Below are 26395 nucleotides of genomic sequence, written 5' to 3'. Positions count from 1 at the left end.
ACACGCATACATATAAAAATATGCTTGCCTGTGCTGTGCTCAGCTGCCCACCCTGCACTGTGCTCCGGCTCTCCTTTATGCGTGGTGCCGTTATTTTTTTATTCTCTTCATTTTTTTCATGCCTTCATATTTGCATAAAAGCAACAACAGCAACAACTACCACAACAGCGACAACAACAACACGTAGACTGCTGCTGCTGCTGCTGCTGCTGATAATTGACTTGCACGCAAATTAATGTTTCTGCTATGCACATACACATATACATGCATATGTATTACAGCTGAATGCATACACACATACTCACTTGTATCTACATATATGTATGCGTGTGTATGCGGTATGGCTACTGTAGTTGGGAAACGCGCAGCGCAGTTCCATTTGAATAAATTGCTGCCGCTGCTTGACAAAATATTGCGTATACTCAAAGGCGAGCAAAAAATTTCATCAGAAATACATTTCAGTCAATTATTCAGTCATATTTTTATATGTGTTTCAAAATACACATAAAAAGTTCAAATATAATAAGAAGAAAAAACTAGAGTCTATATGCATGCTTGTAAATTAGAATTATTCAAATATTTGTGTTGAGTGGCTGAATAAAATGATGAGAGTTGCTCTTTGATTATATATATGTATGCACAATTATGTATATGCAGCGACGCTAACTCTTTCACTCTGTCTGCATTTCAAGTAAATGTGCGCCATGTTTTATTCATGTTCACCAAACACGACTGATCAGCAGGAGATGCGAGTCCAGACTGATTCAGCTGGCATTCTCATGAACATAAACACAACAAATAACGCGTTACTTTTAACACTCTTGTGCTCAATCCACTCACATTGTACGTTACTTGGTTAAGTCGCTTTCAGCTGAATACACAACTGGATCAAAGGCGCGCTCTTTACTTCAATCGTACTCATAGAATCTACAATGTGCTTAGTTCACATCGATACATACATGCATATATGTATGTACAATTGTATTTATATGCTTTGTCTGTGCAAACGCGAAATATACAAAGTTCACTTATTGGGAAGAGGAGTTACTACGTCGTTTTTCAATGAGGAGGCATTTGCAAGCAATTTGGTTTAATATTCTATAAACAATTTTGTAGCTATAAATGTTTGCCTATTATAAAAGTAAAGTCTGATCACCGATTGATATGCCTTGGTCGTACATAAATACCAAGGGGCAGCAGAAACACTGTTAATATCAATAGCAAAAAATGATGCATTACATTCAGTTCAACCTACCTACATATATACATACACATGTTCAACTTGTTCAATAACAACTGTTAGTTCTCTTGCTCTTTTTGTCTCTCTTGTGGTATACCCTTTGATTAAAGTCACTGAAGGGTACACGAACATAAAAAAATTTGTGAACAATAATTTTTTTCAATTATGTATATATATAAACATGTACAAATAGTAAATATATTTGTTAAATACATTTGATATGGCCATTGACCGGGGCTTCTCATTTTTATAAAAGTATTTAAGCGTATAACTACAATGTAAGCTATTTACAGGGTATGCTATAGTTAATCATAAGACTGCGTTCTTTATATTTCTCTACTCTTCGATTGTCTTGACCGTATGTGTATGTATGTATTTAGCAAATAGTTTTTGTCGATAAGCGTTGTCGGCAGGTCTGTTCCGCGTTCAGTGTGTATGTTCATTGATATTTGTTTGCTTTAACTTTGAAATTTATTTGCTGACAAACATTAGCGGTTGTTGAATGTGTAATAAAATAATAAAAATCCGTTTTGCCAAAATTAATCGGACATAGCCGACTTTGCGGCCGCCATAGACAGTAAGCATTAAAAGTGCGCCGATAACGGTGTTTTGTTCATTTCTGCTCTCTTTTGCTTGGCGTTTGTTACGTTCGTTAGTTCTCTTTTTCGTGTGAGTTATTCAATCAGTCATTCAATTGCGTGAGTGTGAAAGAGTACGCATAAATTTCGTGCTCTTTGATTTGACGAAAAAGACCAAAATGGACAGCGAAAGTGGTGAGTGAACTTTTTAGAAGGTGCTATTAAATTAGACTTAGGCATTTCGCATTCAAATTTATAATCTTTAATTTGTACACAAAGTGGTGATAAATTTAGATGTTAATGATATTGTGGCGAACAGTGATGGACCAGAACTGCAAAGCTTTCGCAGCAATTATGGAGATGAGACAAACAAGCCCAAGATATCACGAGATCACGAATCCAATTCGACACCTGTGCAGATGTTGCGCCGTGCCAGCGAGACTGTCACACAGCACATCCTAAGTGATCTGGAGCCAGAAACTCAACATTTGCTCGACGGAGCCCTGGCTGGCCTAGAAGATAATGCCCAAAAGCGACCGCAGGCTCCACCTCGATCGTACATGACCAAGAGAAACATTTCGGGTGACTGTGCAACAGGTGAGTTAACTACCCGTTGATATGATGATTAGGTTAGTTCAAAGTCAATGATATATAATTAAATTTTCATAAAATCGTTTTAAATCGAATTGGGATTACATGTAATTGGTTATATCTCGAATACTTTAGGCGCTAGAGCTATCAAATTTGGTATATAGAGTAAAGGAAGATATACAATTAAGATGAGTGTTCCTTTTTTTTAGATACCTTCTCTAATTCCAATGAAAGTTCGAAAAACTTTATTTTATATAGGAAATTTAAGATTCTAAAAAATATATATAAATATATATTCCATTTTGTTCACCTCTTGTCGAATGACTTTTTCCTAGAATTTTAAATTTCCAAAGATAATTACCAGCAAGCATGATATCATAGCCAGATTAAGAAAAGTGCAAAGGAACTCTAATTTTTATGCACATTTGGCTTCGCGACATAAAACATAGTAAAGTTACTTTTTATCGAATGTGTTGGGTATTTTCTAGTCAGGTATGCCCTATGGTGGCACTTGCCTCTGGTTACAGAGAAACTTTTGCTCCTATTTGGCTGTTACAGCTGTGCATTTGTGGAAAGTAACTATTATTATTATTGTTAGATTGCATTTACATTTGTTTTTCCTCGATTGTTTCTTTTGCTTTCATAATTTTCGCATAATTTCAGCAGAGTTCACATTTGAAATAGCGCACAGAACGCGGTTCGGGTCAACTGAAAGCGTTGAAACAACATTTTTAGTGCACGTAGCGAAAACTTTTGGCTACGAAATGAAAGATTTCAACTTCGTTGCATACTTTTTAGCTTGCGAGACAATTTTTCGTATGTATTTAAAGCAGCGCCATGAACAGGTGCGAAATTGGCCGACGAGTTTGCACCTGACTGCTGCATACTTGTGCATGGCATGAGTGAACTTTATGTTTCTAGGTTCATCTGTAGAGAAAGCCGAGATTGATTCAAGCACAAAACTTCATGAGTCTCGCTAATATGTTGAGAAGCTGTGCAAAATATGCGCTATATAACTATATATTTCAATTTGATCTTTAGAGAAGAGCTTTTTTGAAAGATATATTAATTTCTTATACAGATCTCAACACATAAGACAATCCATAGAAGAGATACCCAGTTATTCACCAACCAGACTAGATGATTCTATTTGAGGGTATATCACTGGAAATGCATCTCTAGCATATATAGATCTGCTTAGTAATTCAACTGTCAGATTAAATGTTTCTATATGATAACATTGATTTGTTAACTGATTAAACTTGTTATTCCTATGATACACTAATCCTTATATCAAGCATCTAGCTGCAATTGATCATAAAATATAATATGATTTACGCACTCCTACAAATTTCCATTTTCAACTAAGAATAGCTCCCACCAGGCTCAAAGCCAATATACCGCTTCTTCACCCACACGAACGAGTATAAAAAACGATTTACTTTCCTTCACGTAGTCAAACCGTTGATAAATGAAACTCAGCATCTCAGCGCGTCATTCATTCGCAGATGTATTTGCATTTATGTACATGCGTTTGCATGCGCATGCAGTAAATGCAACTGCACACACACACACAGCCATACACACCCATACAGATGTTGGCATGTTTGCATGCTCACATGCATACGCATAACAAATAGTTATAGTAACTATATCAGCGGAAACGCTTGGCCTGCCCATTGAATAGGTAACTGTTCCAGCACCCAGATGCCCGCTTCATTTCACTTGACACACAAATATCCTTGTGTACACAACAGTTCGTTTCACTTTGACTCGTTTGCTCTGACTGGGGCACAGTTCCTAGCCCGCCCCTGCCCCAGCAGTGGCTTTTGACTTCATCTGCTTCAAAGCAATATGAGTTGTGTCTCGATTAAGAGGGCAAACGGGCTCATTGTGTGAGTGTGTGCCAGCATTAACGTTTACATATACCCTGTAAGCATTGAGAATGAATGAAAGAGGTGTAAGATGAGGCATGCAACATGCAGTAGCAGGTGTGCTATGTGCTCTTCAATAGCTATGTTTCTGAGCTGGAAAACGAGTTGAGTCAATCTAGCCATATCTCTCGATCTCAGGAACTACAAAAGCTAGAGACTTGGCATTATAAATATATGTTCTTGCATATCGTATTAAGTAGAAAATTATATCTTTTTTCCGAGTTTTCATTCCATTTGCTTAATATCGATATATTTCGATATAGTCGCTGTCTGATGTTGTGGAAAATGAAACCAATTTCAGGGCATCTGCTAGTCGTGTGCTCCCAACCCTCGCTTCCTTTTCAATATTTTCGACTTTAAAAACAATTTCAAAGTTTTCTTTGAATTTTTTTAAATTTATTATTGTAGGATTTTTAAAGATATATATATATATATATATATATATATATATATATATATATATATATATATATATAGAAAGCTTAGGGAATCTTGCTCATAAGGTAGACTTGTATTCTTATAAAGCAGTTTGCTTGAGCCTCTCATACATATCCAATATGCTTGGGTTCAGATAAAGTGCTCAGTGCTTCTTTTATGTGTAACATATAGCAAAAAGATCTAGTTTTTGTAACTAGAACTTCGCTCAGTTCATTTGGTTGTTTATGAATAAAGTTTTGTAATAATTGAAATCAAAAAATTTTCTTCATCTAAGAAACTTTACGAAAATATTTCATTCATTGCCACTTTAGAGTTGTGGAAAATGAAGAAAGTTAAAATGGCAGCAGCAAAGAAAAAAACGAAGGTGCAGCACAGGTAAACGCTGACCAAATGGACATCAAAAGTAATAATCAGAGTCTAGGTAGGTGTGCAAAAAATGTGTAACATAAGAGCGTATATCTTTAAAGTTGCTGCCACAGGGATAGAGTGGGAGAGAACCTTAATGACTTTTGGCAACTTGCAAAACCCCCGAAAGTTCATAAAAATCTTTTTTTGCTCTGTGAAATATCGCAATTGCAGGCCACAAACTGAATTTGCCGTCTCACCTGCTTCATGCAGCCAGGTGTACACACTCCTTGCTATCTTCAGGTGACACCTTGTGCAATTTATGTTCAAATTTCAAGCAACAGAAAAGCTGGGCGTCAGTATGAAAAAAGGCAAGTAATAGTGCACTGTTGGGGAGTGCACGACTAGCAGATACCCGGCCATTTGAAGGGGATGTAATGTGGCAATGATCCTGTCTTATTAGTATTAGAGTTTAGTTCAAGTCAAAGTAGAGATCACAATGGAGTGAATGTGTAAAGATAGAGAAGCGTGGAAAAAAGTCTATGAGTTCCACCTGCATGAAGGAACTCTGATAATGCTGTTTGGGGCGGGAAATGGGTTCAGATATCGAAGAAAAATAATAAGCTTATAATGTGTATAGCATAGAACTACCTTTGGTAGTTCTCGAGATCAACAGAGAGAAATACAAACGTAGCTTCATCGCCTCAGTATATATATATATATATATATATATATATATATGTATATATACTTCAAAACCCCTCCCACGCTTATTTTCAGCTGTTACTTACCCCTCAAAACCCATATACCCCATTCACCAATTTGGTAATGTGTTCAACGTATTTAAAAAGTGAGAAAATGGCTCTACCGCAAAACTTGGAAACGCCTCACATTATTCATAAATGTTGAACGGAGTTGCTGAGCGAAACTAACCAAGCGCGAACAGTGGAAGCATTTAAAATTAATTAAGCAATGTTAAATATTTGTTGCACTTCAAACGTTGAATTCGCATTGAATTTGTAAATATTTCATGAGCCCCCACACACACACACGCGCCTAGAGAGCCGGAGAGCAAGTTCAGGCCAAGCTAGATGTGATCAATATTTGCTCTTGATTATGGCTAATTAATTGATAAGCAAACGTCCAGCAAACACAATTTGCGAACTGTTTGTGGTTCACTGGGTGCGAAGCGACAGTCTCTTAACTAATTACCGATTCGAGCCTGTGACTCACATTAATTATTAGTATGATACTCGCTCAGCAGGGCGACTGAAGTATATTGGCTTTAAGCGTTTCGCGGTTTGACTACTGCAGACCTGAAGCTTCAAAGATATTTTCTATATAATTATATTTTAGATATGCAAATTACCCAAATATTTTGGTAGCTTGGTAATCGAAGCTTAGATTTGTGTGAAATATTCAATAGTCTGAAAGGCAGAATCATCAATGAATATACTGATGAATACACTTTAAATACTTTCGAAATCTACTTTTCTATCAGATTTGCCAAGCGATCATTGAGTTTAGCTGCTGATCTACTCCAGATATCCATTTAAACTTATTCAACTTAATGTGAATTTCAAAGAACTTCACTTTAAATAGATCTAGATTTTTTCTCTTTAGGTAGATTTATAAGTGATCAAGTGATCAATGATCAAAGCTTGACAATACTACCGAAGCTCTGACATGTATTTTGTAGTCGTATATAAATTTATTTGTTCATATAATAATTTAAATAAAATACACTCATAACTAAAAAGGATTCTCTTCATAAAGCAGTAAGATCTACCTAGTATCACTAATAACTGACTTTTCGCTTCAATCATTATGAAGCACACTTAGCCTCTAAGTCGAAGGCCTGTATAAATTAATATTATTATATAAATTAATAATGTAAACAAATAAATATTTTGTTTATTTTCATATTTAAGATTCTCTAATATTATTTTCAAACATCTTGTCAAGCTATATATAATTTATTTTGTGTTCTATTTGAGAGAAAGATAAGATATTATTTCAATATATGAATTTATTATTATCACTTTTAAGTATAACTAAAGTGATAATAATAAATGCAATTATCTAAATAAATATCTATAATTTTTCTATCTTTCTCTACTTATTATTTTATCTTCTCTGTGAAATGTGTATTTTCAATAGAAAACTGAAAATAGATCAAATGTGTTGCAGTGCTCAGGGTGTATCATAGTCGGTCACTCTCCACTAGAGCAGCCTCACTTGATTTTTATATTATGAACTCATTTGATAGCTGTATAAACAAAGTTTGATCTTAAATGACCTAAAATGGTTATAGCTGCTTCGCAGCGTATACAAAATTGTTATTCCCGCGATATTGTTTTTAATTTTTTTTATATATAATCTAATATTTATTTAATATATCTAAGCATCGCTCGTGCAGCGACTTTGTTTGCTGTTGTTTATTAATTGTTTTGTTTTCTATTTTTTGTTCACAAATTAAAAGAGCGAATATGTGAGAGTAACCTTAAGAGAGAGAGAGAGACATTCGTTTATGTTTTTTATTAGCGTAAGATATTGGAAAAACAAACGAGAAACGCAAAGATTCTCCCAGATCTATAGACGTTCTTCTGGGGTTTCTGCTTCGCTTTGCCGCTTTTGTCAGCCGAACGTCGCGACGCGTCGACTGTTGCGCATCTTATCTGAGATTAGTGAGACTTTTTTATACAATTTTGTATATTTCATTTAATCTTTTCGTCTCGGTGCGGTAGGTCGACAGAAAGTTATTCGATTCACGCAAATGTTTTAGACTTAATCTAAGTGCAATGTGTTTTCCAGTGGCTAAGTGTTCCAGCTAAGCAGCTAGATTCTAGAATAACCCAGTATTTATAATTACCCAATATTAACTGGGTATTCTCAATACAGTTTTATGTAATGTGAACAGATATTATATATATATAGATATAAATATATATATATGTATAACAGTTCAATCATGTGAAGCATCCGAATTGTGAAACAAGCCAACGCTGTGCAAAGTGTAGAGAAATCATTGAAAGGCTATTTAATATAGCTTTAACAACTTTTCATATTTGGATTACAGAAAGATAGGTTAAAGACATTAAAGTGACAAAATGGATCGCAACTGTTGCTTCACTTTCTCAAGGCTTTCACTACTATTTTGCTGTCAAATACTTTGATAGGTTTTTGAGTGTTTACTACTTCTTTGCTTAAAATAAACGAATTTATTTTAAATTCATAATTTATTAGGTTTTCATCGCTTGTCTCGCGTTCGAAATAGATTCAACTTTTCTACTACTATTTTTATGTTTCATCTGATCAGGCATAATAACTGATTGCTAGTTGCTTTCATCTTTAAACTATACTATACTTTTAAAGCCGATACTACTCGTTGTGATGCTTTCTTTATTCAAGGAATTTCATTAATTCTGTCTACTACTATTTTCCTACTTTTTCTATTCCAATTTGGTCAGCCATTTGCAGTTGATTCGCTGGAATAAATATTGATTCCTCTTCATCATCATCTCAATTTCATATTTGAACTCTTTCCAGATTTCCAAAATGTCTACTACTTTTTTCTATCAAAAAGCAGATCCATCAGATTAAATTTTCCTCGTCAATGCCTTCTTAAAAAGATCTTACTGCATTAATGTCTCTCATTTAATAAATTAATTTCTTACTCCTTTTTTTAATGCAAAAAGAGTAATAGAAAGAGAAGCTGATCTCAGCTTCTACTCATTTCATACTATTTTGGTTCATTAAATTTCACTTATTTATTGGTTCTACTACTAATTTCTATAAGCTGATAAATCTGATCAAATGATCGCAGTTTATATATTTCGCCTTTCCTAAGTTTCAGCCTTTAGTTCTAACAATATTATTGCTACAGTAGTTAAGTCTAATTCAATGCCCTTTTCAAAGTTCCTACTACTTTTTTCCCTCCGTCAACAGATCAGTCAGAGAAACTGATCTCAGTTATCTCATTTCCACTTTGAAGCAAGTTAATTGATCTATTGCCATTTATTTGCTGGCATTAAACAAAGTGTGTTTTGCATTTGGAAAACTGTGAATGCTGATTGACAGCCTTGGCGATCATTAAGAAGTTTTTGCTGGTCGCGTGACAGGTTAATCCATAATTGACACGTGATCCACGTTAAAGAACGCTCCGAATTGACATCAAAATATATTTGCAATCAATTAACATGTCGCCGCTGCTCGGTGACAACGCGCAAACAGATTGTTTTGTCAAAATATATGTAAATACGATGATTGGAAACGATCGAATGTTAAACCGGTTAGCGAGAAAATCAAATTAAGTGCTAATTACACCGAATGTGATTGCTATCTGCGAACCGCATCCTAAGTTAATCAACTTTTATCCATTTTTTTTAAATGGAAAAAGCAGGCGAGCTTTGGAAATATTCCTAATTAGCTGACATCTTGAAAAGAAGTTTGTTGCCAACAAGAAATATGCCAATTTAGCGCCATGTTGACATCGCCAGTCACGCAGCAATGGGAGCACTTTAGCCCAAATCAGCCCTAGACAACTATGGCTAGACCTTTGAATACCTCTTTCGAAAGTGGCTAAATGGGGTATGTTGTGCAAGTGAATCTTAAGACTTGGCTAAATTCATAATGACTTTCTTATATCTAATTGAACTAGAATATGAATATGAATATGTGAATGAATATGAATTATGAATTATGAATGTGAATATGAATATGAATATGAATATGTGAATGAATATGAATATGAATATGACTATGAATGTGAATATATGAATGAATATGAATATGAATATGACTATGACTATGAATATGAATATGACTATGACTATGAATATGAATATGAATATGAATATGAATATGAATATGAATATGAATATGAATATGAATATGAATATGAATATGAATATGAATATGAATATGAATATGAATATGAATATGAATATGAATATGAATATGAATATGAATATGACTATGACTATGACTATGACTATGACTATGACTATGAATATGAATATGAATATGAATATGAATATGAATATGTGAATGAATATGAATATGAATATGAATATGAATATGAATATGAATATGAATATGAATATAAATATGAATATGAGTATGATATATACATACAACAGCTTTCTGCTGGGTAACTGCTAGTCGGATACACTCGACCAGAACACTCTTACCTGTTATGGCCAGGTACACATTTGCTGCTGCAGCTGCAGCTGCTATCGCAGTTGAGCGCAATCAGCGACTGTCAATCGCTGTTGCAATCTTCAGAGTTTGCTGTCATCGCAGCAACGTCTTGAGGTATTCCGCTGCGCCGTTGCTGAATTTCACAATTTAAACGTGATACAGGGCAAAGTAGACGCTGCAGATGTCGCTGTCGTCTGCGCTTCGCTCTTAACTTATGCATGAGCTAAACAGATGAATGCAAAATGCAACATTCTGGCACTTATAACCAATTTGCTGTGTTCCAGGTTAGACAGACAACGGGAAAGCAACAGAACAATGGGAGAAACAAGTAAAAGTGCTTTAGTCGGGGGTGCTTGACTAGCAGATACCCTGTAAGTCGTGTCGATCTGCTGTTGCAAGCGGCTTGGCTTTAATACATGGGGTATGAATGTGTCTATGATGCAATCTGATATTTTTAGAGTATGTGCGGGAGTTACTCAAATGGTATAGACGAGGAAGTAGGCGTATAAGATAGTAGAGGCCTTAAGATACTTTATATGAATTTATACCCATTTTGTGTGTGTGTTTGAGATGTGCATTAAGTATACTTAAATAATCGATTTGTATGAATTATACATTTAAAAAGTTATCGATAACTTGAAGATGCGATAGCATACCTTTATATCCTTAAACAATATTAGGTTGCATATGGAGGCAATTTGAAAAGAGAAACCAAATTTAGATTTTAGCTCATAAAATTTGGGAGATATGCCAAAAACAGAGAAAACAGAAGCTTGCTATCGATTTTAATCGATTTTATGGAAGCACTTGCCGTTCCACTCCAGGCTTAAGCCTGGCTCTACCCTTGATTGTGATCAACTTTACATGTGTATATGTAGAAATCTTTTCATGGATTTCATAGAAACAGAAAATAAGTTTTCATTCAATATCTAGACTAACTGTACGCGACTCTGCGCTTGATTCCGTTCAAGTATATATGTCTCAAATTCTTATAGGCTGTCTGAAAACAACATACCCTGTTTCAGTCAACTTCTGTGGCTCTGCCGAACTTATCACTTACCACTTACAACTCTCCCACTGGGATCAACACATTTGAGTATTCAAAATGTTTTTGCCCGCTTCTGCTACTTACAGTCAGGCGCGGCAAGCAGCCAAGCAAGATGATACAATGCGACAAGAGTGCGGCTGGCTGTCCGGCTCAGCCATCACACACTAAATTAGACATACACAATTTCTCCGAGGACCACAATAATGGGCCGTCTGAGCCGGCCGGCGGCCGAGATGGAGGCGAGTCGCAGCCGCAGAATGCAGCAACAATAATTTTAACGCCGACATCATTAAATTTAACAAACCCACCGCCAAATGCAACACACAACAATAGCCGGCCGAATGCAGCAGACACTGACACCAATGGCCGGGGTTATTCAGCGCACGGCGAGCACTACAAAGGACCCAAGTGGTAAGTGGAAAATGCTCCATTGGGGCCTGGGCGGGGCCTAAGCACATTTATGGACCCAACAACGTGAGCGTCGCTCTCTATGTGTGTGTGTGTGTGTGGGTGTGTGTGTGTGTGTGTGTGTGTGTGTGTGTGTGTGTGTGTGTGTGTGTGTGTGTGTGTGTGTGTGTGTGTGTGTGTGTGTGTGTGTGTGTGTGTGTGTGTGTGTGTGTGTGTGTGTGTGTGTGTGTGTGTGTGTGTGTGTGTGTGTGTGTGTGTGTGTGTGTGTGTGTGTGTGTGTGTGTGTGTGTGTGTGTGTGTGTGTGTGTGTGTGTGTGTGTGTGTGTGTGTGTGTGTGTGTGTGTCTGTCTGTCTGTATGCGCTTTTGCTTAACTCTTTTGAATGCACTTCCGGCACAGACAAGCAGACACAGATATATATATATATATATATATATATATGATTACATATATATACACATACATGCATGCACACTGGCAATGCACGCGCTTTTCGCATATCCTTTATATGCCCTGCAGTCGTTTGAATGTGTGAAGAGGGCATTTTGTTTTTGTGATGATGTATGTAACAGGCTGCAGCAGCTGTGGCTGCGTCTAACGGGTATTACTGAAGTGTATGTACTTGATGACAAGCAGCGTCGATTGTCTGGTCTTTACTTCATCTATTTGAAAAATTTATGCATAAAATTTGATTACTTAAGCATGACTTGAGGGTCATAAAAGCTAGAGAAACCAAATTTGGTGAGCAGGTTGTTGCAAGGAATCTAAGCTTGGGATTATTTGTATTTTCAGCTACTTAGCCCTCATTTTATCTAGTAAATTGTGAAAGTAATGCAGTTAAATAAACGGAAGCTTGGTATTGTTATACCTATATATATAGCTGTATAATTTATTCCCTGAAAGTTTCATTCCGATCGTGCAGCTAGAACCAGAGTTCAATCAAACTATTTTCCAAAGTGAAGTGTGTGTATGTATCTATATATATATATATATATACATATATGTATGTATGTGTGTGTGTGTGAGTGTACTTGTCTATGTGCTGGTTTCCCTAGCATCTGCCTTGACCGCGCTAGTCACAGCAGCTATACGGTACGGTTAGGATATTTGCTAGTCGTGCATACCCAGCGCGTTCACGCCTACTTGTTGTTAAGCTTGTTGCTGATTGTTGTTAGACATCATATTTTGCTTTGTGTTTATTTTATGTTGCACTGCCAGTGTCTGCTATATTGTCAAAAAGTGTTTCCGTTGCTTCGCACAAATGTCTGGGTTTGGCCTCTGCTTCTTCTGCTCCCTTTTTGGGGCTTGGTGTTAAGCTTATGTGCAAAGCATTGATGTGCCTAGTTTGGGGCAATTATTAAAGTCTACTAGGGTGTGAGGGCAGCTGTTGGCCCTGCGTCTACTTTGACAAATTGATGAGCAAGGCCAGAAAGCTGTACGCATTATTGATGGTCTGCAGACAGACAGATAATTAATTAAGATGAATAGATGAAATATTGGGCTGGTTTACCTTCATAAATATGGGCAGACCTATTTCAAAGAACATGCCCGCACGCAGTTTGACAGGACGTTTTAGGAATTCCATATAGCAGTTGAGGATCTTTCGTGTCGCCACCGAGTACTCCAGCCAGTTGGTGTTGAATACGCTGTTTGTCAGCTGATGAGCCGAGAAGGTCAACTCGTTGCCATAGTAGCAGGGCAGAAAGATTTGCACTATCATCACGCCCACAAACTGGAGAGTGGTGGCGAAGACGCCCGGATTCGATTTGCCCATTTGCACCAGGCGATAGAAGCTGAAGCAAATGATTAAGGCGCTGAGCACAAACTGCGAGACGACATAGGGCGAGACCAGGATCTCACATTGCTTTGTCAGAGTGCGAAGGCGCCTGTGCAGCTGAAAGATATGACGCAGCTCTGGAATCGCCTTCACCTCCGATGTTTCCCGCAGTGCCAGCAGGCGTCGATTCAAGAGGCGGTAGAGCAGCCCTATATGAAACATGAAGTAACAGCCCATCGTGTCCAGCAGGCAGTTGGAGAGGCAAGACAATGTCATTGCCAAAACATTATAGCTCCAGGCGTAGAAGTAGCGCTGCGGATTTTGCCACTCGAAGGGCACATAGTAGCTGAAGGGCAGCTCGTATGTGTCCTGGTAGAGCACGCTCAAGTAGCCCGTCAAGCCAACTACAGAAGTTCCTCCGATGTAGGTGTAAAAGATGCGTTGAAATGTTTTTTGTTCGCGTTGCCAGAACACGATTTCATCGCTTCTCAGTAGTTTGTACATTTCATGACGATCCAGTTCATCTATAAACTGAGCAGCCTCTTGGCGTCTGTACCAAATGTTCAGAATCTTGATGAGCATTACCAATATGGTCAGCGCCATATATAGAACATTGCCAGCCTGTGCCACGTCCTCAGACCTGAATACTTCGATCCACATGAGCGCTGCGTAGGTGAAGGTTAACGGTAGATGTAGAACAAATGGATAGATTCTCTTCATGATGTGCCAGTCTTTGTCTTCATTTCGCCATTTCCAGATGCCCAACCAACGGTTGACTGCAGCTACTTTTCGTATTGCCACTATGCGATCCATAGCTTCCGACATTTGCCCTAAAACTCTTAACACTCAATGCCTAGTTTGCAGCTAGAAATTAGCTGCTTTTATAGACTCCGGGGCTTTGGGTCATATATCATGAAAATTTTATAAATGCCTCTCGTATACAATTAGTATATTCAAAACTTCAGATGCCATACCGTCAGACCTCTCTCTCTCTCTCTCTGTCTGTCTCCCTCTCGCCTTCTCCTCCTCCCGCTAAGTCAACCCTCTTTCAGTCAGTGTCACTTCGACGAGGTTAGTTTAGTTCCTAGCTGAACTGTTATACTTGTTGTAGATTGAATCCGAATCACATTAATTGCAATGCTTAATGTGATTATTTGTTCAAAATGAACTAGTTCCGTTCATCGAGAGCTGCCAGCCCTGCGCGCATTTCTAATTGCTCTTCATATTTACGTATTTAAAACCAGAATCCAATTACAATAATTAGCTCGTTGACATATTAAATAACCTTAATTGTTATTAATCGTTTATTGAACAAGTCACGCGATTTCTCACTTCTATCTACCAAAAATAATTCGAATAACTCCGACATTGACAACATAGCGCTCGACCTAAGCGCAAGCGAGTGTCACATAAAATGTTCCTAGTGAGAATTTCTATACTTTACTATTTTCTATTAAGTATTTTATTGTTCTGATATTTGTTTACTTAAATAAGATTTCAAAGACTAAACTAAAGATATAAGATTTTTTTATCATTCTTTTAAATTCTTTTGATCAAATGTCTAGAAGAAAGATAAAGCGAATTTTACATGTGATTTTTGTACTTTGGCATGGAGTGGCAAAATTGTGTTTTAGTTGAGATTGCACGACTAGAAGCTATCCCGCACTACAAACAAAGCTATTTTCTATATATAAAGTAGTATAGATCTTAATACTTATATCTGAATTGTACTTTAGAAATTAAGCGAAACCTCAACAAAGCTAAATTGACTTCTGTGAACTTTCTGTTTTCCACTTTAGACTAATTCGGCACTTAAACTTTAATTAGCTTAAATTTTTTTTCCTTACCTTTCGAAAATATTTGGAATATTGAAAATAAATTTTTAGACAGGCTCAAAATTTTCTAAAAAAAATTAAAAAATATTTATGAGCAAATACTCAACGAAATTATTTTTTAAAATTCATAAATATTTTTCAAATTTTTTTTCAAGCTTAAGACACAAATTCTGAAATATTTTAAAAAATATGAAGTCAGTCATAAAACTATGGCTGATCAATGCGATATACTTTAGGGCGTGGCCACGCCTTCTTTTGCCTGTCTAGTAATCAATGAAGCTTAAGTAACAAAGTGTTTATTTTTATTGCACATTCTTAGCTTACAGTTCAACTGAAGTTCTATAACAAGTTTACTTTAACATTACGATTAAATCGACATAAATTCAGTTTACTTAGAAGCATTGAGCAGCAGCGCAAAGAAGCTGTAGGCATTGTTCATGGTCTGCAATAGAAGTGTGAATGAATTTCTATAGGGAATACCAAAGTAAAAACGTATTTCAAGCCAACCTTAACGAAAATGGGTAAGCCAACTTCGAAGAAATAGCCAGCACGAATCTTGACAGGTTTCTTGAGATGCTCCATGTAGGCGATGAGCAACTGGCGGCTGCGATTGTCGCACTGCAGCCAGTTGGTGTTGTAGACGTCGCTGGTCAGCTGATGGGCATAGACTGTGACCTCGTTGCCGAAATAGCAGGGTAGAAATATTTCGAGCACCATCACACTGAGGAACTGCAGCATGGATATAAACTGGCCCGGGTTGGCGCGGATGCCTACATGTTGCAGGCGATAGCCGCTGAAGCAGATGATGAAGGCGCTCAGCACAATCTGGGAGAGCACGTAAGGCGACACTAAGTTCTGAACCTGCAAGGTTAAGCTGAACGCAACATAAATTACGTATACGCCATGAGGTTCTCTAAGAAACGCACCTGCGTATGCGATTATGCAGCTTAAGAATGATAATCAACTTCTCTTTGAATCTCGTTTCACTGTTGACGTACTCCAATCCCTGGACTCGCAAGCCCAGCAGGCGATACAGCAGCGACAAGTGAAAGAGAAAATAGCATCCAATAGCATCGAGGCAAACGTTCGAGACACTCGTCACAGTCATTCCAATCAGGCTGTAGCCATAGGCGTAGTAGTAGCTGCGCTCATTGCGATACTCGAAGGGCACAAAGTAGGCGAAGGGTAACTCGTAGTCGTTCAGAAACAAGACGCCAATGCAGCTGCTGTAGACAACGCCCAGACTCGTGAGCAGAAACAAATAGAAATACCATTTGAAGAGGCGTTGTTCCTGTTGCCACAAGCTCTGCTCCTGCTCCGATTGCAGCTCGTAATCGCTGGAGTGTTTCATATGGAACATTATCTGCCTGGCAGCTGCACTCCGATGCCAGATATTTAAAATTTTCACAACTAGCGCGATTTCCGTCAGAGACATGTACAGCACTTGGCCAGCCTGTTCCAAGTTGTTGGACACAAACGCCTCCAGCCACATGAGTCCAATGAAAGTGAACGTGATGGGCACGTGCAGCACATAGCGATAGTTTCCTTTAAGCAATGCCAGCAATTGGCATTCATCCTTAGACGTCGACCAAGGCCAGAGTCCGCCAAGCCGCATTATCCTCAATACCCAGTTAATGGCCTGTGTGCGCTGTGTTTGCTCATTCATTTCTACCTGAGCCGGAACCGAGTTAACGGCTTTTTATACCCACAAAACAAAATAATTAAAAGCAATTTGTCGATTATAAATTCGGGAAACAGCACGAAAGGACGTTTAAGCGGAGCTAGGACAAGCTCTGTTCACAGTTGATAAGCAGAGAAATTCTTAGAATACAAAAAGTAAGGGGAGCACCTGACTATGAAATATCCTGCAAGTCTGAAATGCTTTATATAAATAGATATAGTTTTCCCAAATAATATCGATATTATAGAATTGGAATGAGATATCGAGGAAAAGTATTTATATAAAATAGCTTATGGCATACCATAATTTATATATCAAGTTTCAAGTATCTAGCTTTTCTAATACTCGAGATTTAAGAAGAATCTATAAATTCAATTCGGCCATATAGAATCAGTTTTTTCTATAAATGTTACACATTCATGTTCTTTATTTTGGCTTATGCTGCTTACTGCACAAGTATACCTTTTTTTAATGAGATTCAATATATTACAGGGTATCTTTATGTAGTATAACTCATATAAGCCATTAGCTGTGCTCCATCTAACTCTGACTCTGTCGTTTATTTTTCTAGGTGGCGCCATTTAGTATTGCACTGGGGCCTTGTCTCGGAACACGTTGCGCTGCTTGTGATTTTCCTGGGACTTTGGACCTTGGCCTTGGCATTGCTGCCGAACTATGCGGCACCCGATACGGTTATCATGCGCATTATCTTGCTCTTCGTGGGTGCCCATCTGGCTGGCATCTTGGTGACGTTCATCCATCTGCCCGACATGCTGGGCATGCTCTTCTTCGGTGTCCTCTACACTAATGTGGGCTTTGCCAACTTCGAGGGCTATGAACGCTTCGAACTGTTTTTAAGGTGAGTGTTCGAGAGCTTAATAATAGTGCGCAATGAATGGATGAAAAATTAATTGCTGAAAGCTGAAAGCTCAAAATCTCTTTACAATTTGAGCGAATTGTGTTTGAGGTGTCTAAAATGAATACCAAGGCTCATAAAATTATATACAATATTGAGAGACTTCATGTGCAGAGTGCGACTGGGAAATATATTCTGGAAGACTGGATCAAGTTTTTCACTGAATAATGGGCATAGGAAGCTTTTTTCGCCAAGTGTTTTAATCTGAAAATTAATTATCAGATTCATGTCTTAGTTTAGATCGTAATAAGATTCTTTCTGTGAGCTCGAAATGAGTTCAAACCTTTAAAACATCCTTGAAGTAATAATTAAGATTTGAATTGAAGCCTAAAGCTTATTCAGAAGTAGCTAAATATCATTTCAACAAATACTAAAAATCACATTTTTATTACAACATCAGCACACAAAGATGTTAAATATGCCTTTAGAACTCTGTTATACATGTGTATAACACTTTTGCTACTCTTGAGGCCTTAAGAACTAAACTTTAATTTAATCTAATATATTTCACTTTACAAATCAATGTCATTAAGACCTAAGCTAAAAGTTATTAAGCTAAGCCTTACTTCCTATTTCTGTGCTACATGTGTATAACAGTTTTGATATAGAATAAGCTCTCACATTACATTACAACTTAAGCTTTACAAATGTGAACAATAAAATCGCATTATAAAGACATTAGCTTTCAGTGCTTTCATATTCTGTTATACACATGTATAACAGTTTCAACAAAAGCATAATCTACAGCCGCAAATCGTTTCCATTTCCATATCTACTCACATTGTCAGCCAAATCTTTGTAGTACAGTGTTCTATATGCTCGTTTATTGCAGAGAATTAGCTTTGATAAATATTATGCTGTTGGCTGGCCTGGGGCTGGATGCTGGCGCCTTTCGGCGCTTATGGCTGATGATATTGCGTCTGACGCTGCTGCCAACGATTTTTGAGGTGGCCGTAATAGCTGTGCTGGCCCATTTCACACTATCCATGCCCTGGCTGTGGGGCACGGCTCTGGGGTAAGTAGATCAATAAGCCAGCTGCTTAAAGAAGCTATCTATAGCTGCATTTATGTGGCACGGTTGTCTTCTAGGCTGGTCATCACAGCTGTCTCGCCCAATGTGGTTGTCACAGTCATGCTGAAGCTGAAGGAGGATCGACTGGGCCTGAACAGCGGCATTCATACTCTCATCTATGCAATGACCACGTGCAATGATGTCGTGGCCATTTTCATGTTTGGCGTCGTCATCAGCATGATATTCTCAACAGGTACGTGACAGCCGAATATGAACTGTCTGCTTCTGGCAAAGAGTACTTACATGCTTACTTGCTTACAGGCTCGCTGACACAAAAGCTATTGCAAGGACCCATTGGCATTGGAATTGGACTTGTTTTTGGCTATCTATATGGCATGCTACTACACTATTTGCCATCGCGTAATGCGGTAAGCATGGCAGGCACTGAAAAGCTTCAGCATTTGCACGAGGGCTGCTCGAAAAGTGAATGGCTTAACGGAGGTGGCAGACAGCCTTTTGGATAAGCATTTTCGCATAGACTTCTATTACGAGAGGGCTACTAAAAATGCTATATATTCCTTGTTGAGATCTCATTTTATCTTGAATTCAGTTTTGAAATGGCTTGAGGCAGTTAAATCTGCTTGAGACATCAATTAGAATTTTTAAACACTGGGAATTCGGGGTTTTGTGTGGCACCCCACATAAAGTACATAATTTCTTGATTATGATGACGACGAGCTCAGTCAACTTAGAGACTTTAATTCTTATTTGTGTATTCCCATATACCATATATAGATAACTTAACTGATTACTAATTATCGATTAGAATCAATATCCATATTTAGCCACTTTAATGCTAGTTGAAGCGTATCCTTTGGCAGACTTTCCCAGACTTAAATCTAACTCAACTCTGAGTTAGTCTGGAATAGAATCTTTCAACTAGAATTCATCAGTTTCGAGCGAGTTTAAACATATACTAAAGTGCTGCAGCTTCAAACTCAAGCTGCCTGTAGCTAACCCTCACTCTGCTCATGCCAGCCCTGCTACTGTTGTGACCACCCTCGCAGTCATAGTTGACTTTCACTGCATCACGCTGTTCAGTGAACACTTCTACACACTCAATCAGAGCATTTAATGGTATAAAACGTGGCGCTCGAAAGTTCTTCCTCGCTCTCGCTCGCATGTGTCTTCTTCTTCCACATATATATATTTATATGTATAACAGATATGTATAACAGAAATGTGCTTGCCCGCGTGTGTGTGCGTGTATTTTGGGCGCATTTTGCATAAAAATACACTTAGATTCCAAGCGACGACGCGTTGTCGACGCTGCCACTGGAGCTGGCGACATTTGCGACGACAGTTACTGCCGGCAACATCCCTGGAAACTTATGACACAGCTGCGCTGTGCTCGCTAGCTGCAGCTGCAGCTGAAGCTGAAGCTGCCGTTGCCTTTGCCGTTGCAGCCGCAAAACTCATTGCTGCAACTTACACCGCTAATGGTGCGCATAATCAAACGCCATGGGTGGCACTGAACTGCCTTTTGAACTTGCACGGAAATGCATATGCCACCATCTCGCTCTCTCTCTCTCACACACACACACACACACATGCACATAGACCACTCATAACTTTTGTTTTCCTCTGCAACATTTCCACTTGCCACAGCGCAAAAATTGCTAAAGTGTACAAAAATGTCATGCTGTGTGCTGCTGCTCTTAAGATTCCTGCATACATTCATAGCTATTGCTATTTATTGTCACTGCATGTGTGTGGGTGGGTGGTGTGGTCTCGTTTACTGACAACACGTTCTATAAACCATTTTTTTTACTAGAAATTACAACTTTTGGTATTTAAGACACTGTTTAGAAAATGAAGCGAGTTGGTTTATGCTTTACTTTCGTTTTATAAAGGGCATTATATTATGCGATCTATGACAATATGGAAACAAGAGAAGAGAGTTCTAAAGAACATAATTCAATTAGGTATTGAGCTAACTGAGAGTCAGAATGCAGCTGCTGCTTAAAATTCCTAGACTGTGTGACTTGATAAGACAGCAACACACAAGGTAGCTAATGCTAATCTAGTTTTAGAATAACCATAAAGAATAGTCTCTGCATTGCTTACTAAAGCATGTTTCTCCGTGTGAAGATTGTAAAAGTCGAGAAAAAAGAGATTTAGCAAATGATTTGCTTACATAACTCGATATATCGTCAAGGCAGATCTCAGTTAGAAGTCTTTTTGTCAGGCAAGTGGAACTGAAGTCATATGGAAATATGCTTAATGCTGAGCGCATAACTTGCTTTACTCAAGCGGCTTATTTCAACTAAACGTGTTCGTCCTTAGGATCGTTCCCTCGTCAACTGGTTAAGCATGGCTAAGCCAACTGCAAGGCATTCAACTGAAAGTTATGGCTAATGTCTTGCTGAAGGTGATAATAAAAAGAAATGAAGTGAAATATATAAATATATCTTTTAGCCAACATTCATGTGGGGAAGTTCCTTCCGGCTCTGTTATTTCGGCAACTCGATTTGCACTCATGTTGTTACCTTCCTCTTCTTATTAGGTTTATGCAAATGGACTGCGCTTCGCTCTGACGATGCTGGGCGGCACCATAGCCGTGATGGGCAGTCGAATTATTGGCTATACTTCGGCAGGTGCTCTCGGCTGTGTGATGCTGGCCTGCATAGGTGGCATTGGCTGGAAGCGGGAGGCGCTCAAAATGACGCCACAGCAGCTGCAGGCATATGAAATCGTAAGGCTCAGCTCGGTGTTGCAGTTGTTAAATGCCAAAAGTGAATTCTAATTGCAAACTCTGATCAATTTCTAGGCGAGTGTGCCCAAGCGCCTGGATCTGCTGTGGAAGTTCCTGAAGCCCGTCTCATTTGCACTCATTGGCAAGGAAATCAATTTCGCTGTGCTCGAAGGTCGCGTCATTGGCTATGGAGCGCTGTTGGTGGTGCTGGGCAGCTTGGTAATTGGCTTTGGCTTGTTCCTTCTGCAGAAATACTTTAAAATTAAAATTTAAAATCTTGTTTTCCTCTCTGCTTTGTCTTGCCACAGTTCCGCCTGGCTTTTGCATATTTATCTACATATGGCGGAAATCTGTCGAGCAGGGAGCGTGCCTACATTACAATTTCCGGTTTCCCCAAAGCAACTGTCCAAGTAAGTTAACATTTCCAACAACAGCTATGACGTTGCGGCGTAGAGCCAATGTGAAAGTGCAACTTTTTGTGTATACCCTGTAGAGCTTGGCAAGTGCTTGAATGAGGTATCTTGGTGTTATCACTTAGCTAACAGGCAGAGGAAGGCATTGTTTAACATGTGCAGTATTTATATATGATGAACTGCGTTGACCTAGTTCTGTGCGGCCTAACGTCTTTCTGTTTCCGCCTCTATAAATGCATTAATCTCGAGTACTTCAAAAGCTACAAACTTGAAATTTCAAATATATATTCCTATAAGCCATACGCCGCATAATTTAATTATTTTCTTCCAATATCTCACGTAGCTCGCATAATATAGAAAAAAATTAATGTTTTTGAAGTATTACTGGAGGGAAATTAGAGCTAGAGACAACAAATTTGGTCTGTACAATTTCGTAAAGAATATACAGATTCTAAATATTATCGATCTATCACCTTCAATGAATAAATGGAACGCATTTCAAGTATTAGAGTCTTGATATTTGGTATACACGCACATTTGCCTGCCATAATTATTCTCTGAAAATTTCATTAAGATCGTATGACTAGAACCTGAGTTCAATCAAACTATTTTACACAGTAGGGAGCTCAGAGCGGAACAAAAGCAGCTAAGTGTTGCTTATATCTTTTGTGAGTGTGTCTGGGCTGCTTGCAGCAGCCAGCGTATCTGCTAGTCGGGCACATCCGACTCAAGCACTCGGAATTGTTTCAGTTTGGCATCGGTGCCGGACATAACCCGTACCCATGGTTTTTTCGGTCAGCCATTATTTGGGTTATGTTGTTTTCCTCGAAAACCCAAAGTTATTCGTATTTTCGCATGATCATGTTGTTGTTGCAGCAGCAGCAGCAGCAGCAGCAGCAGCAGCAGCAGCAGCTCTTGACAATTGTCTGCAGTTGAACCGCAAAAGGACATTTTGTTCACATTGTCTGTGTGTTTGCCTTGCATTGCCTTTGCTTACGCGCTTATGTTGCGCTTCCCTTTTTGCGGTTGCCCGAAATGAAAATGTTACATTTGCTCACCTAACAAACTGCTGTTGTCGGCGCGGTTTTAACATGCCTCTTATTGTGGACTTAAGCGACACAGGCGGCAGTGCCCGACTAGGAGATACCCGTTAGCCTGTGCAGAGCTGCTAGCAGAATCTTTGCAGACTTATTGAATATTTTATATAAGCGGGAGTATGCTTTCAGGCTAGCTATGCTTCCCAGAGCACTCCACTTTGGAAAACAGTTTGATTGAACTCTGCTTCTAGTTGTACGAGCTCAATGAAATTTTTAGGCCATGAGCATAGCAGCCAAATGTATGTGTATGCCAAATACCAAGAGCTTGGTACTTAGAATGAGCGATTATGAGTTATCAAGTTGAGTTATCAAAGTAGAGAGTAGAGAGAGAAGGTTTTGTAATGCTTCTGAAATAGCAGAAAATACATATTGTCTCAAAAGTTAAGTTAAGCCTGAACTTCTCTTATTGAGTAAGAATATACTTTCAGAGTACGTTAAGGCCTTTACATACTTTTGCACGGCAACATAATACCCTGTTTACCCAGTTGCACTAGGGAATGTCATTTATAAAAAACCTCTGAGAGAGGGAGACAACTTAAATGTTGCTTAATGTGCGGTGAGCCCACGTAAGCTTTTCTGTAAATGAAACAACTTTTCATATGCGCGATTTGCTAGGCTACGGCTAAGCACTCCTATTATATTACGTATACGCAGCGTCTAACATTTTGCCCTCTTTTTTTCTCTGCTTTGCAGGCTGCCTTGGGCCCAGTCGCCTTGGATTTGGCTCGCTCGTTCCAAGGCACAATAGATATGTCGTTGCCGAATAATGTGCTCATCATTTCGGTGCTGGCTATAATATTCACGGCGCCACTGGGCGCCATTTTGATGCTGCGTCTGGCGCCTTTCTGGCTCAAGCATGGCGATCCCGTCGATACAGCCGAGACACCTGTGACGGCCATAGAACCAAGTCCGCTAAACAATCTCAATGCAAGGAACTCCGCAAAACTCTGAGCGAACGAGCTGGACATTTCTCTAGTGACATATCTAAAATAACATCTCGATCCATAGATAGTTTTATATAAATTTAATTTTAATAATTAAACTTAGGGTGCAGGATAGACTCAGTAAGTGTAAAAGTTTCTCAGCTGTCATAGATTTTTAGCTAATATTCTATATGTTTCTTCTATATATATTAAACGAGTTAATTTTCTATTCCTTTGGCCTGTTTCTCTACTGAAATTTGAAGTGAAATTTTTCAATTCACCTCATTACAAAAGTTGCATAAATTAACAGAAGTTTAACCCTAAGCCCAGAATAGCAGAAGAGCTTAAAGCCAACGGCAATCGCAGACAAAAACTTACCCAAAAAACGTTCTCAAATTTAATTGGTTTCATTGAATTGCTAATTATGATGGGATTTGTGTTAATCTGTGAACTGGATTTTAATAATTGCCCGGGTAATTAATTTAAAAGGATTTCAAGGCTTTACCACTGTCAGCATTGTTTGCTTATAAATATATTTGTGCTGTGTTTTGTTTTTGTTTTTGTTTTTGGCCTGCTTTTTAATATTATTAAACAATATAAGCTGACCGCTCATTAAATTCATTTTTTTATTAGAAAAGCCACAGAGAAATATCTCCTGAAATTCGGCTTGGAATAATATTTTAAGACTTGATTTCTGTTAAATGGAAATTTAAGCTGAATTCTCATGAATTCTTATAGAAATCATAGGCTTTAAGAACTCTTGATATTTTAATATCTTGATAACTTGCTGCTTACTTTACAACAACTATTTGAACAGAGTAGGATGAAAGTCTTTTAGGCATAGATTCTTTGATACCCTGACCCCATTCCACTTGGGAAATCGGGGTATAAAGGCTCATGAGTCTTCATTGATGCCATTTGGGCTTTATATTACATAAACTATAGATATTAAATATATACAATATGTACTATATTTATTATAATTACCATATTATATGTGCTATATATACTATATGCCATATACAATACAATATCTGCTATATATGAGGTCAGTTCAAAGAGTTCTGTGTATGTTGTTTTAAAGGCTTCAGTTTGGCACTTTTTTGCTTACTGATGCTCACAAGTTTTGCATCTTTGAGTGCTCAGTTAATGCTTGAAAACAGGTTTTGGGCCATCTTCGATTCTGCCAAATGCAGCAAAGAATCTTATAAGTAAACTTGGTAAGAAAATCATGTGGAAAAAATGTTTTCTTTGATATCTAGTTCTCAGTTAATTTTAATATTTAAATTAATTTTTAAAGTCATTTGAAATCTCGTATATTATTTTAAACATAGCTAAATATAATTGCCGAATAGATTAATAATGAATTCAAACAAAAAAATACTTTATTTACAGCACTCAAAGCTTGGAAATTTTCAATTTAACAACATCTCTTAACGAGCCATGCTCTGCTATAAAAAGTTACTTTCATATAAAGAATTCGAGCTTAACAAAGCAGTTAATAAGCATGGAGCAAAGCAGGAATTCATCAGCGCATGAATGTTTTGTGATTCAGTTTTATTCTCCATTTTATTTCCTTCAATCTCTCTCTCTCTCCCTGCAATTTGTGGCATGGAGCAAAGGCAAGTTGAAACCTGCAGGTAAATTAGTGTTATTAAAATAGTTACATTGAAATAATTGCGCAACTTAATGAGAGTTTTAATGAAAATGCTTTGGTTTTCTACTTTTTTGTATATTATTGTGATTTCCTTTTACAATGAAAGCACAAATTTATAGACTAAACAATCTAGGTGAAGCTTTGACTAGCTGCAACGCGAATAACTGAAGTTTATTTAGTTTACCTTTTGAGTTGATGTCCCTAGTGCTTGCAACAGGCAGAAGTAGGCGTGGCTAACACAGTTAAGTGCATGTCCTGTTGACAGTATTTATTATGGCATGTTTTTAACATTTTTAGAGCTAGAGCCAAACAATTTTGTATTTAGTTTCTGGAGTAGCATATAAAATTTTGATTTATTTTATATTTTGCATAACTGCTTCAAATGTATCGAAATCTATTAAATTGTTGTTCACAAATTTACTCTTCAAAAGATTTTTTTCATATATATTATGTTTTATATATTAAATGGAGTATTATGATTATTTGTTGAAAATTTCATTGAAATCTGTTGGGAAATACAAAAGTTATTAAAGAAAACGTCAAGTC

At 37.8% G+C, this 26395-nt stretch overlaps 3 protein-coding genes across 7 annotated transcripts; 1 reads left to right on the top strand and 2 right to left on the bottom strand.

Moving 5' to 3' along the window:
* Positions 1-1733: 1733 nt before the first annotated feature.
* On the top strand, positions 1734-24684 carry LOC111603483 (sodium/hydrogen exchanger 9B2). Of its 5 annotated transcripts, none has more exons than XM_023321077.2 (11): positions 1734-2013; positions 2113-2415; positions 11463-11787; positions 17648-17935; positions 18825-19007; positions 19082-19257; positions 19326-19432; positions 21571-21759; positions 21835-21978; positions 22068-22169; positions 23963-24683. In XM_023321077.2, the coding sequence occupies exons 1-11, from the start codon at positions 1998-2000 to the stop codon at positions 24218-24220; spliced, it is 2091 nt and encodes a 696-aa protein (XP_023176845.2). In that variant the 5' UTR covers positions 1734-1997; the 3' UTR covers positions 24221-24683. The 5 variants fall into 5 exon arrangements, with proteins under 5 accessions (XP_023176845.2, XP_023176843.2, XP_023176846.2 ...); XM_023321075.2 differs by having other exon boundaries at positions 2098-2415; XM_023321078.2 differs by lacking the exons at positions 1734-2013; positions 2113-2415 and adding an exon at positions 7773-7869 and having other exon boundaries at positions 23963-24682.
* Positions 13042-14558, bottom strand: LOC115483717 (odorant receptor 94b). The gene is made up of 3 exons (XM_030225805.1): positions 14535-14558; positions 13294-14456; positions 13042-13236 (listed from the first exon to the last, which is right to left on the bottom strand). Exons 2-3 carry the CDS (start codon positions 14383-14385, stop codon positions 13183-13185), a joined length of 1146 nt encoding a protein of 381 aa, XP_030081665.1. The 5' UTR covers positions 14386-14456; positions 14535-14558; the 3' UTR covers positions 13042-13182.
* LOC111603479 (odorant receptor 94a) lies at positions 15716-17099 on the bottom strand. Its single transcript, XM_030225806.1, has 3 exons — positions 16322-17099; positions 15903-16269; positions 15716-15837 (listed from the first exon to the last, which is right to left on the bottom strand). Exons 1-3 carry the CDS (start codon positions 17059-17061, stop codon positions 15784-15786), a joined length of 1161 nt encoding a protein of 386 aa, XP_030081666.1. The 5' UTR covers positions 17062-17099; the 3' UTR covers positions 15716-15783.
* Positions 24685-26395: the final 1711 nt, after the last annotated feature.

Source organism: Drosophila hydei, unplaced genomic scaffold, assembly GCF_003285905.1.
Source record: "Drosophila hydei strain 15085-1641.00,03,60 unplaced genomic scaffold, DhydRS2 tig00008144-arrow-arrow-pilon, whole genome shotgun sequence".
Lineage (NCBI taxonomy): Eukaryota > Metazoa > Arthropoda > Insecta > Diptera > Drosophilidae > Drosophila > Drosophila hydei.
The sequence above is the reverse complement of the archived record's forward strand: the minus strand, read 5'-3'. Positions and strand labels throughout refer to the sequence as shown.